This window comes from Polypterus senegalus, chromosome 13 (assembly GCF_016835505.1).
Source record: "Polypterus senegalus isolate Bchr_013 chromosome 13, ASM1683550v1, whole genome shotgun sequence".
Classification (NCBI taxonomy): domain Eukaryota; kingdom Metazoa; phylum Chordata; class Cladistia; order Polypteriformes; family Polypteridae; genus Polypterus; species Polypterus senegalus.
The window spans coordinates 140,686,248-140,699,855 of NC_053166.1; the positions used below are offsets into that span (position 1 = coordinate 140,686,248).

The 13,608-nt window shown below is 37.0% G+C and overlaps 1 protein-coding gene across 1 annotated transcript in view; it reads left to right on the forward strand.

Annotated features, from left to right (window-relative positions):
- Window positions 1–13,608, forward strand: part of LOC120542657 — a 61,169-nt gene that overhangs the window by 17,999 nt on the left and 29,562 nt on the right. Inside the window, exons 11-17 of the mRNA XM_039775258.1 lie at window positions 1,596–1,711; window positions 3,850–4,029; window positions 6,443–6,648; window positions 7,226–7,326; window positions 8,969–9,099; window positions 11,314–11,457; window positions 12,033–12,214. Coding sequence (XP_039631192.1) covers window positions 1,596–1,711; window positions 3,850–4,029; window positions 6,443–6,648; window positions 7,226–7,326; window positions 8,969–9,099; window positions 11,314–11,457; window positions 12,033–12,214 — 1,060 coding nt within the window. The remainder of the gene's footprint in view (window positions 1–1,595; window positions 1,712–3,849; window positions 4,030–6,442; window positions 6,649–7,225; window positions 7,327–8,968; window positions 9,100–11,313; window positions 11,458–12,032; window positions 12,215–13,608) is intronic.

Below are 13,608 nucleotides of genomic sequence, written 5' to 3' on the forward strand. Positions count from 1 at the left end.
TGTCACTAAAGTGCTGTATGTTAGGTTAAATGGCTATTCCGCATTGAATCTCTGTGGCATTTACTCTTCACTCACAACTCAGTACAAATCAACAATATTTGTTTAGAGTCGAGTCAAATGATTGTGACAAAAAAAGGTTTCTATGGCCGTCTGCTAGTGACTTTCTTTAAAATTCTGTCCAGGTCCATTTGAGCCTCTACCCAACCACTGCCTATAATAATAATAATAATACATTTTATTTATATAGCGCTTTTCCCATGCTCAAGGCACTTACAGAATATAAGAAAGAACGGCAGGGTATACAGTATATAGCATAGTACAAAGCAAATAAATAAATAAAGAAGATTAAGACAGTAAATTCAGAGAAAGCCTAACAGACAACAGAATTGATGGTCTAGCACACACACAGGTTACATGAGCATCTTGACAGAGAGGTAAACTGAGAGAAGGGGAATGAAGTCAAGTAGAGCTAAAGGCCTTCCTGAACAGATAAGTTGTGAGTTGTTTTTTAAAAGAATTCATGGAGTCAGCTGAGCTGTTTAATTTCGGTAGGTCATTCCAGAGTCTATACAGCTGAAGGCCCTGCTGTCACCCATGGAGTGTAGCTTAGTGTGGGGCACAACAAGATTGCCAGAATCAGAGGACCTTAGTGGGCGGGCAGGCACATAGTGATGGAGAAGGTCACTGATGTAGTTTGGCGCGAGGTTATTTAAGGTTTTGTAGGTTATTAGTAGGATTTTATATTCGATTCTGTAAGACACAGGGAGCCAGTGAAGACGGAGCAGGATGGGCGTGATGTGCTCGCTGCTGCTGGTTCGAGTAAGGACTCCTGCAGCTGAGTTTTGAATACACAAGATTCATGTTCTGGTTTCCCTACTCTAAAGTCAAAAATGTGCACATTAGGAAATTTGGCGAGTATAAATTGGTCCTTTGAGTGGGCTCAGTGATAGACTGGTGCCATGTGCTTTGCTGGGTCATTCCTAGTGCCTGATGCTACCAAGATGTACTCCGGCCCCTACAAAGATATTGACAGAATTTGCAACATCCTACTGGAGACCTCTTACAGCATGGCCATTAGCTAACCAGACCTGCCTGAATGCATCCTCTTGCTGATAATGTCTCATTTGCTTTTTGATTGAGACTTGGGGACACACAGGGTTTTAGGCAAAGGCAACTTAGAAATACAGCACACAAAACACTTTTGATGTTCTTATATTGATTCATTAAATACAGACTAAATAATAAATTACTTTTGCTAGGAACCACAATGAATGGTTTTGTTGGCGCATCAAACCAGCATTGTGGGTCCAAACCCTGGGGCTGCTGTCTCCACATCTGTGCATGTTTTTTATTTTTTCCTCTGAGTACTCTGCTTTTCCTCCCACATCTCCATGTAGGCCACTGCAAAATGAGAGAGAGTGTGTGCATGAGCAAATCCTGTAATAGACTGGCGCCTTGTCCCACCGTGGTTGTTGCTTTGCACCTAATTTACCAGGTCCCCGCAGCCCTGAAGTGTATTAAGAGGGTTTGAGTTGTTTGGATTCAATGCATAAAAACTGTTAGGCATTAACCTTTGTCATTCTCTTTCCCTGTAGGATCATTTTGTATTGACAGCACAAGTAACAGAGACTGGCTTCTCAAGAACTTTGGCAGTTTTATCACACAGTTTCCATACAGTAGCCTTACTGCTCATAACAGCAATTTCTTAGGGGTGAGTTTTTTGACAGTTCATAAATTGATCACTGGTACTGGCTTGAATAATATGGTATTAGTTCTAGTGTGGCTTTTCTTGAAATCAGGATGTGATATTAAAGATGACATTGTCTGACAGTTTACCAGGCACTTTGTATAATTTAATGCAGCAAATCAGAAGAAAATATCCTCCTCCATCATCATCATCATCTTCTTCTTCTTGTTTTTCTGGCTGCTCCCGTTAGGGGTCGCCACAGTGGATCATCTTTTTACATATCTTCCTGACCTCTGCATCTTGCTCTGTCACACCCATCACCTGCATGTCCTCTCTCACCACATCCATAAACCTTCTCTTTGGCCTTCTTCTTTTCCTCTTCCCTGGCAGCTCTATCCTTAACATTTTTTTTCCAATATACTCATCATCTCTCCTCTGCACATGTCCAAAAACGCGCAATATTGCCTCTCTGATTTTATCTCCCAACTGATGTCCAACCTGAGCTGACTCTCTAATGTACTCATTTCTAATCCTATCCATCCTCGTCACACCCAATGCAAATCTTTAACTCTTCTATCTCCAGCTCCGTCTCCTGCTTTCCGGTCAGTGCCACTGTCTCCAAACCATATAACATAGCTGGTCTCACTACCATCCTGTAGACCTTCCCTTTCACTCTTGCTGATATCCGTCTGTCACAAATCACTCCTAACACTCTTCACCATTCATTCCACCCGGCCTGCACTTTCTTTTTCACTTCTCTTCCACAATCCCCATTACTCTGTACTGTTGATCCCAAGTATTTAAACTCATCCACCTTCGCCAACTCTACTCCCTGCATCCTCACCATTCCACTGACCTCCCTCTCATTTACACACATGTTTTCTGTCTTGTTCCTACTGACCTTCATTCCTCTCCTCTCTAGAGCATATCTCCACCTCTCCAGGGTCTCCTCAACCTTCTCCCTACTATCGCTACAGATCACAATGTCATCAGCAAACATCATAGTCCACGGGGACTCCACTCTAATCTCATCTGTCAACCTGTCCATCACCATTAAAATAAAAAAGGGCTGAGAGCCGAAAATATCCTTCATATTAAGATAATCACAAAACAGGAAAATTTATAAATGAAGATTGCTAAATATACAGTAAAAGCTTATCACATATGTGATCTTTAATGAAATCAATGACTAAAAAGAAGTTTATATAAAAAAATTGTTACTTGATGGCCCTTCCACAAAGTGCCAGTGGTAGGTTATTTTGCACTCTAGGCCAAGCTTATTAGTGCGCCAACCAATTGTTCTGTAGCTAACTTGTGTGGCTGGGCTCTATATTAAACCCCAAGCCCACATGATCTGCACCCTTAGCGAATGCCAAATTTGCCTTAATGGTGGCACCGGCCCTGTTTCTGCCCCATTAATATTCTTATGAATGGTCTTCTATGAGGTCTTTTAGTACATGTTCCAAATCTTATGTATGCATTCAGACAGTCTCACTAATTTCATTGCAGTCCTCATATGTTTACAGTAATTATCCAAACATGTTCTCAAACTACGTTCTCATCCTAAGCCGGTTCATAGTTTGCACAAGATACTGTCTGGGTTCTAACCTTGAAATAGACAAATCAAGTTACATTCATTTTGTTTTATTATGTATTTGCCCTGAAGAGCAATGCTATCTTACTGAAGACTCTATCCTGCCTTAATTTAGTAAAATGAAGGATAAATGTCAAATTAAGAACCTGATATGGAAAACCAGTCTTCTGATCCAACCTACAATAAAGGATGTTATTGATTTGTTTAAGAGGACCATAATTTAGTCAAAAACCAGAGCTGTGGCTCAGTTTCTGAATTCATGTGTAATGCATTTTTTTTCTTTGGTAAGAATTAAGCTCCATTATTGACATTTGTCTTTTTACACAGTAGTAAAAGTTTGCCAATATCTTCCTATTTTTAAATTGTTTAATAATTTTTGATTCTTTGACTGTCTTACAAGTGCCTAAATTAAAAAAACATGAATAGCAGCAATGAAATGGCCTTTGTGAAGAAATTATAATTTGAGATTATTAAAAATTTACCTCTATGTATATTTATGCTATTCTGTATATATCTGAATATCAGATAATCTGTATTAAGCAACCATCAAAATTTTTTTTCCTCTTAGATAAATGCGCTGGATCTTCTAAATATAAATCAGATAGCAGATGTAGTTTTTGACCCCAAAGTTGGCGCCCTGAACAATTCTGCAGTTATGAATCAGATTTTTAACAGGGTGCAGAATACCTCAAATTCAACTGACTCACTGAATACGTTTATGCAGAATTTTGCCCTTCGCCTATCTATGGTAAGTATGAACATTGTAACAATTTCATTTATGCTCATTTCTAAGGATCTTCCCAAAGAGTATAAGGTTTTCAATTACACAAAACTGATTCCAGAACAGGAAATATGTCAAAACCCAGACAGAGGAGGAATGGGCTGTATGCCGTTTCTATGAAAATGTTTAAATAACAAGTAATGTAAGATCAAAGCAAGGCCCGATCAGTTCAGGAATATTATCTATCAACTTAACTTACAAGTCTCTGGAGATATGCGAGGAAAACCAAAGTATCTGAAGAAAACATGTACAGTACATATGGAAATCAACTGGATGAGGGTTTTTGAACCCAGGGTACTAGACCTATGATGCTGCAACACAATGCATAACATCACAATGTCATCCCTAAATTAGGAAATGCCCATCCAAATATTGAAAACATCTGCTGCTTAAGACCACCTACTATTTGCATGCTCTTATACTTTCTTTGACGTCTGGTTAAGCATGCTCATGTTATTTGGCAGTTAAATAATGGCCTGGTCTAACAGGCAAATTGAAAATTGGGTAGTTTTGAGGAGAATGGACAGTAAGGACACACTTCAGCATAATGGCCTCTGACTAAAGCCTACATAAGATTTCACTTCTCTATATGACTAGCAATACTGCTTTCTAGGCTTGAATTCTCATTGTAGATGTGGAGGCTGCAGGCTCTTTTGTGTCTGTGTAGGTTTTCCTGCAGGCACACCAGTTTTTCTTTCACATGCTACAAGACACGTATGTTAGGTTACTTTACAAGTTTAATTTGTTCCAGTGTCTTTCTGTACAAGAATAGGCCCTGAAATTAACTGATACCAAGTCCATTACTGTTTTTTACCTTCTATCTGATGGTACCAGGATGGGATTTGAACCACAGCCCTTATTCAGTTTAAGAATGGTATGATATCACAGATCTGATGCTTTCATTTTTATCCTTTTGCTTTTTAATACCTGAATCCAACACAGCCACCTTTCTTAACTGGTCTGTCTCCCAAGGCATTAGCCTTAAAAATGCCCGTTATTTAACTTCCATTTCACCTCTTTATCATCTCATTCAAAAGAGAAGCAGTCATCAGTGTACAGTATGTAAAACATGCATGCTTTTAAAAAGCAAAGTTAATATTGAGTTATTATTTCAATTAATCTTTTATGATACATGGCCACGGTGTGTGGCACTGCTGCCTCACAGCTCCAGGTCACTGTGTGGAGTTAGTAACTTTTTCCACGTTCTGACAGATTTTTTCACCAAAATCCTCTAAATGGTCCCAATGCATGCAAGTGTGCTATCTGAAGGACTGGCCTGCCATCTTATCTTGCAATTATGTTTTTTTGCTTTGATTTTTTTTTTTTTATCTGTATAGTTTGTTTTTCCTAATTTTTAAAATACATTTTTTGTTTGCATTTGCACAGTGGCATTTCAGTTAAACTTTATTTAAAGTGGCCTAGCCTTAAATGCAGTTTTCTTCATGGTATCTTGTTGCAGCGATATGGCATTCTTCACAGGATTGTATTAAGCTAATGGTATTTAACATGACGGTACACAGCTTTGATGTTTTTGGACTAAAAACAAAATTATAGAGATATTCATTATGCAAGAAAGGATTAGTTAGTCACAGTCTATGCCATAGCTTTGCTATTTTAATGCTTCTTGACACTTCTTTTGGTTTTGTTCATTTTGCCACATTTTGACTTTTAAATAATAAACTCTCCACCTGTTTGTGACTATTCTTTTGCCTAGTCCTCTTTATCAATCTGACAGTCCATTATTCTTTACCAGTCTTGTAAGGTAAAGTTTAAAAAGAAAATGCTGTGGAAAGAAGCAAAAAGAATGGGAAAAAAACAGCTCTCTGAACTACTACTCCTTCCAGTTAACATTTCAGTGTAATACAAAACATGGTTTGTGGTTTTGTTTTGATCTAATCAAAAATGTCTGTATCAAAATCATGTTTACACTCCTACTAGGAGATCTGCAGTACTGAGAAAGAGTACAGAAATTAGACAGGCGTTGGAATTGAACAGGCGACTGTTGGGAACTTGCAGGCCGCTTAAGCTAATTAATTACATTATATCAGTCTGCTTAAGCAAAGACTGCAAAGAATGGTCTGAGGTGGTAATATTTGCCTTGAAAATTATGAAGAAAAACACAAAGAAAGCAGGGAGAACATTTAGACTCCATTAAAAAAAAACAGAGATGAAAGTAATTTCAACCCAAAACACTACAATATTGAGGTAGCAGCACTAATGACTGCACCACCCCAAGAACTGACGTCTCCCACCTCAAACGTTCTGACACAGACTTAACGTATAGGGCATAGCATTCTCACATCTGATTGAAGAATATCATACTGTTTTTGCTTTTCTTTTGTTTAGTGTTATAACTTTTCAACCCCCTGTTTTCCCTTAGAATAACATAACAACGGTCAACGATACCAATGTGGGACAAGTAATTTTAAACAGAACCTTACAAATTTCCCTACCGATACTACAAAACAACAATGTGTCCAATACAACACCATTGGGAATTGCACTTATGATCCTGCCACCCAGTATAATCGCCAACAATTTAGCAGCTATTCCACAAAGCATCAGCTGCAGCAACTTTCAAATGATGTAAGTACATAAACAATACCTTCTTCTTCTTCTTCCTCCCATTAGGGGTTGCCACAGTGGGTCATCTGTTTCCATCTCTTTCTGTCCTCTGCATCTTGCTCTGTTACACCCACCACCTGCATCTCCTCTTTTATCACATCCATAAACCTCCTCTTAGGTCTTCTTCTTTTCCTTTTTCCTGGCATCCCTATATATACCCAGCATCTCTCCTCTGCACATTTTCCCAATATCTTTATTTTTTCACTTTTTCAGTGGAACAAATTTTAGTGTCTCTTCCCTAAAGATTTACAGTCCTGATTTAAATCTTAGCTTGTGCATTATATGCGTTTAATCTGCATGTTTTTACTTTGTCCGCTGACTATGCCAGTTGGCCCAGGGTGAATGACGAGTCTGTTAATGTGTATGTGTGTGTGTCCACAATATTCTCTCCAGGTTTTATTCCTGCTCTATGCACAAGGCTAAAGGGATATTCATTGGTTTCTCCTGATTTCGGACTAGATGAGCAGGTCGTCAGAATAAATGGATGAATAAATGAAATGATTTTATGACTTTTTTTTTATTATTTCTTTGCTTACAGAATTCAAGCTCTCGGTAACAGCGCTGGATCTCTGTCACCAGTACAATCTCAAGCAGTCGCACAGTTTGGAGTTAATTTTTTGACAGCTAAAGGTCAAGCAGGTAATTTCAACAAGTAAATGCTTACTTAGTTTTGCTGTTCTACCAATTATCCCTCTCATTCAACTGTCATTTGTCTTAAGTCAATGTCAAAAAAAATCCCTGCTTTGAATAGACCACAACTTATCTGTCACTTATCTGTCATTGTGAGACCACACACTGCACATTCACCATTTTCTAAACTCATTTTATTAACAAGTGACAGCAGTTAACCAGGAAAGGCTCAAATCATACATTAGAGCCCACAACAGAACTTCATATCTAACAAGTAGTGAACACTTAAAATAAACTCATAAATTTTCAGGTGCATGTCAATAGTGGTGTTGTGCCAGACTCTCAAATTTTGAACACTTATTTGTATGCTCCTTATTTTTCTAAGCAGCTCAGACTTGTTCAGTTAAGGGTTACACATCAAGCTGTAGTGCTGCTAGGAAAATGGTAAACCAATATTTTATGCTTTAAATGTTACATTTGTTGTATGATCTAAAATGAGCAGATAATACTTTATGTGGACCAGGTTCAGTAGCTCAGCAAATGAAGTACATATGGGCACTAGAAAAATTGGGTATCACATTAGCCAATCTAAGAGCCAATTATGAGCACAAGTTTGGGAGGTTTTCAGTTACAGAAAGCTAAGAGACCTGCTGAGCTTAGTATGTGATGTAGTCACTACAGTGTAACACACTGTTGTGTGATCTACACAGAACCTGACAACATCAGCATATGTTTTAATGTTACTCACCTACAACAGGATTTAAAGCAACACACACACACTGCAAAAATCACTAATGTTAAGTCCTTGTACTTTTTAGACAAGTTAGTCATTGAATGCGCTTGAATGTTACACCATAAATATATAGTCTAAGTTAACTGATATCAAAGTTGGAGCATTTCACTTTTTTTTTTTACTTCATTCAAGAGTCACTTATCACATTTTTGTATTAAATATTTTAATGATAATGTGTCATATTTAAAATAGTATTAAAATGCAATTTAATGTGTGAGCAGACTACATTAAATACTTGCTTTTGAACAATGGAGTTGAAAACAGAACACAAATAGGCGTGTGGTGTCTCAAAAGCTTTCAGACAGAGCAGATTGCAATTCAAGTGTGAAAATAGCATTGATTGATGTTGGTTACTAGTGGCGGGTCTGTGACTGTTGTTCAGTTTTCTTAAACAACATTTTTGAAAGTATGCCCAATAGAGTAGTATCTAATGATTAGCCGTTGTTAAAAAAAAACAGTAACTATTAATACAAATTGACCAATAATAGCATAAAATCAGGTTCAGTATTACCATTTGAAAGGAGAAAAGGAACTGAAATAAGTCCCCCATCAAGATATTAATTATAGTTAAAACAAAGTAATTCATTAAAATTATATAAATAAGTAAGAACTTGGATGGAACTGATTATATAACAGGAATATCAAAGGTGGCAGCAATCTTGATGAGACTGAAGAATAAGATGTGAATAAGTAGCCAGCTTCAGCCTCATGTAATCCTAAAGATTTTAATAGATACACAGAAGTAAAAGCGGCTTTTCGGGGATGGATAAACCATAACGTGCACTCAGTCTCCTTATCATAAGCTATTACAATGAAAGCAAGGTATTTTCTTTGCAATAAAAAAATGTCTTTCTACAGATCCAACACAGCTACCATGCAGCACCAATCAAAATGCTCAGAACTACCTGCAGAACAACTTTAATACCTTTTCCAGTTTACTCAACTTCAACCAATTCTTTTCCTTTGTTCAAGTACAAACGTTAACAGCGGTAAGTAGCAGCTTTCTTACAGAATGAAACTTTTAGAAACTTTGACTCTGTAACAGTGGTTCTCAAACCTAGGATTGAAACACTTACGAAAGCGGATTCACCAGATAACCCGATATCAGTTGTGCTCGATTGTGGGCACATGTGCTTGGTGAAGTTTCTCTAAGGTTTTACTCTATTTAGGATCAACATAATGAACACTTGAGATGGTTAGTTACTCTGAAGGTCAGAAACAAAGTGACATCAACTGATCTTTGAAATAAACGACTGAGCATTTTGAGGAAGTCATGTCCACAAGCCTTTCCATAAGCCGCTACAGGATCCGACTTTTTTTCTCCACCAGAAGGCTGTATTTACTATAAACTTAAGTCATAATGTACAATTTACTGTTACTTCTATACCCACATGACTAGGTACTTTAAACGTGGTGCACTTGTCATTCTGAGACTTTTATTACTTCTGTTTCTGCTTTGTTGGGATTCAAGGGGTTTGTTTGATGTTATGAATATGAAAGGTGATATTCTGAGATTTGTGCTTTATCATAATTATATAGTCCCCTTTTTTCTTTATGTTCTTTTCAATTAACTTTTAGATCCTGTACAGAAAGAGAGGTCATATATTTTCAGTACTGGGCGAAGTCTGTAAAACTATGAATTTAATGTTGAAGATATCAACTCCTTTTTTTGCCATTTTGTGTTAATCGGTGTACACGTTGGGTGTGTTGCTATGAATATTTGTAAGCTTTGTTCATCGTATCAAAGAATTTAACAAATTTCCCCAGGGGGCCCTGTAGTAAAAAACTATGAGTTGAAGAGGGGGTTACAGTGTAAAGTTCAGGAATTACTGCTCTGTAATTATTTTTGCTTCTTTTCAGAATTTTCTTTTTTTACAATAGAAACTGCAAAATGCTGCAGTTAAATACAACAACAACATTTATTTATAGAGCACATTTTCATACAAAAAGTACCTCAAAGTGCTTTACATAATGAAGAATAGAAAAATAAAAGACATAGTAAGAAAAGAAAATAAGTCAACATTAATTAACATAGAATAAGAGTAAGGTCCAATGGCCAGGGTGGACAGAAAAAACAAAAAAAAAACTCCAGACGGCTGGAGAAAAAAATAAAATCTGTAGGGATTCCAGACCATGAGACCACCCAGTCCCCTCTGAATACTGTATATTTATATTGCCTTGAGCAAAAAATGAGTTTATATGGATGGATGTCTACAATCCAAGATCCTGAATAAAATGATTTTATAAAACACAGCTTTGTTATTCCATTAACAAACAATGTCAACTCACAAGGAAGCCAAGATAATACAAAAATAAATCCGGCCTTTTCTTCTTAGATGTCATGAAGCATCTGTAATTAACTTTATTGACTTGCTTCTCCACTTATCCACCAGATAATACTCATTCTTTCTCAAACTCTCCCCACTCCTTTCCCCGGTCAAGGAGCTTTTGCTTTTCCTGCCCCCATATCCAGGCTCTCCAGAGAGTTGGCTTTTCAGATGGCATTCAAATGTGTGCATGGCTGCTGCTGTCGCACAGCTCCAGAGTCCTGCGTTTGAATTCTGATCTGTGCGGAGACTGCTGGTTTGCGCTCTGTCACTGGTTTTCTCCCACTATTGAAAACCTGTGCAGATTCAACCAACTGGCAAGTGCTTGTGTGCACATGGGTGCTCACTTATCATATACAGGGGTGTCAGGAAATTTTTTTTTTACAACATTATTAATACTAACTGAATTTGGCCCCATTCAACAGCATAGCATTCAGCAGCCAATAGCCTGTAGTAACATACAAACTCAAATGCAATAGGTATGGACTTTTCAACTAAACTTTAGCAGGAGGACATTAGCCAAGTTTTGAAGTTGCATTTTTGCCATGTGTTCTATTGGTTACAAGTTTGCTGTGAACTGATTTTGTTATGTATACATAATACAATATGAAACTTAGGATTGGTCCTTAAGGAAACAGTAGGAATAAAAGACAGCGCTGATTTATGGTCCGTATGAAGCTGCAGTTGCACCAAATCAATATTAAAACGTGGCCAAGTCCAAGTGTGTGTGTGTGGGCCTAGCAAAGGACTAGCAACCTGTCCAGAGTCATTTCCTGATTTGTGCCCACCTCTCATCACTCTGATGTTTATTAAGTAGGTTGAAAAAAACAATGCTATGGTAACTTTTTTTCCTCATTTTGTTTCTCTGATTTACAGAACTCTGGCATCTTATCACCTACAAACCTTGCAACTTTGATTGGTAATGCTGGTGTTATTAATAACTCAACCCTGTTTGCTACAGTATTAAACCATGTGGATGTGGGTAGTTTTATAGAGGACCTGAACGCATTACCAGCAATGGTAAGTCAGAGTCAAACAACATTTATAAAAATAAAAAAAAATGTACAAAGCGATTCCATGTAAAGAATAATTTGCTTTAGTTCAATGACTGGGAAACCCATGCCTGCGTCATCCTTCATAATCACTTTATTTGCTATCATTATGAATTTCTCCCAAATTCCCAAGGTGATTGGGTTAACTGCCAATTTCAAAATGGCCCTTTGCGAATGCAGATATGCGCATAAATTGGTCCTGCGATAGTCTGGTGTCTCATCCAGGGCTGTTTTCTGCCTTGCACCCACTACTGTCAATATGTATTACTTTAAGAAGATTTGAGAATGTAAGTAGCCATATGAGCACAGAAGTGCTACATATTAAAAATATTAAATATTAGAAACATAAACATGCAAGTCAGAATTTAACCAGGATGATGCCACTCCCTTGGTAGTCCAAATAACATCTAAAAATGCATCACTGTGACTTCTATCAATAAAGCCTGCTGCATAGCCCTTTAGAATTTTCAAGTCAGGATATAAAATAAATGGCTTGTTTAATAAAGAATAAATTATGAATTGACACTTTTTTTTTATCTACAGGCAAACCTATCTAGTAGCACCAAAGCAACAATTCTGAATGCCATTTGGCCTTTTGTAGTAAACAGCAATACTGTTGAATTCGATCAATGGATTGGTCCAAGACTGCAACCATATCTTGCTTATTTGACTCCAAGTCTCTTAAACGCAACACTAACTGGAAATTGTTCTCAGTTCCAAACCATGTAAGTTTTGCCATTTCTAAATATTTGAGAGAAGAGAGCAGATATGAAAGAACTGCTTTTAATTACTTAATATAAAAATGTGATATTTGCAATACGTTCTTTAAGCTTTTTCCTAAATAATTTACAATTCTCACTGATTTTCCAATTCTCCCATTCATTTGTGCTCCTCTTCTCCTGGTCAGTATCACAGTTGCAACAAATAAGACCAATGTTTGGACTTGTAAGCAGATCTACTGCATCGTGTAGAATATTTACATGTTCTTAGCCTCACAGAAAGATGTACCTTTCCAAAAGTGCCACTCACGCCTCACAACCCCAAAATGGGAATATCTGTGGATGAATATTTGCACTACAGCATCTGACTCAAACTTTAATATAGCAACTCAAAGAATTTTACCATACTCTGACTTTTTGAAATCAGAAAAAGACATTACTAGAGAGCAAACAGCTAAGATATTAGCACCAAGAAAATTCCTAAAAAGGCTTTTTTTCTTAATTGAAAGCAAAGCATTTAGATTTCAATCAGCAGTGCTCACAATTACACAAAAGATCACTATCAAGTAAAAACACTGTCACATAAAGGTAAAGCATACTCTGGTGCACAACAGTGATGTATATACAAAACTGTAAAAGCAAACAAGTGCAAAATATGGCTTAATGCTCACCATATTTGAAATAACTAGCCTGCCTTTGTATGCATTGTCCGTTGGCGTGTTAGATACAGACAAAAAACAGCAAAATGTATAGAGATTAGTTCAACTTCAAAGAGCTTAATGGTTCACTGATATGTTGGCCACTTTGGCTATCATTGCTAAGGTTTCTCTTGCAAATGCTCTGGAGAGGAACAGATAATTCAGTTGGTCAGCACTCAGGATATGCTATCGTTAGTGTTTCAATCATGTCCATAAGACACTCCTTTCATTACGGAAGAACGGCAGAGGATAACATCATAAAAAGCTGTATCAATGTAAATCAAGTGAAGAGGAACTACATATCAATGTTTTTAGGTGATGGTATGATATCACCGAGTAATAAGGACCATTGAAATTTGTTAATTAAGTTGACTAGCTTAGACTTCAGTTTAAATCTGAAGTCACAAATAAATTAGGAGGTAAAAAATGAAATGTGTATTTGCTATGTGTTGCATAGTGGTGCTTTAGAATTCCTAGAATAGTATCATCAAGAGATCCTAATTGTCTAGCAAGTTTATAATGTAAGTGGCATAGAAAAGTATTACAGAATGATGGAAAAGCTTTAAATCTCTGCAAACACAATCAAGTATATAACTGGAAACCAGTGTGGACAAGCCACCAAGGGTAACACAGAAGTTTATATATAGGTGTGTGTATATTTAATAACCTCTAAATTATGTATACATACATGTTGTACTGACA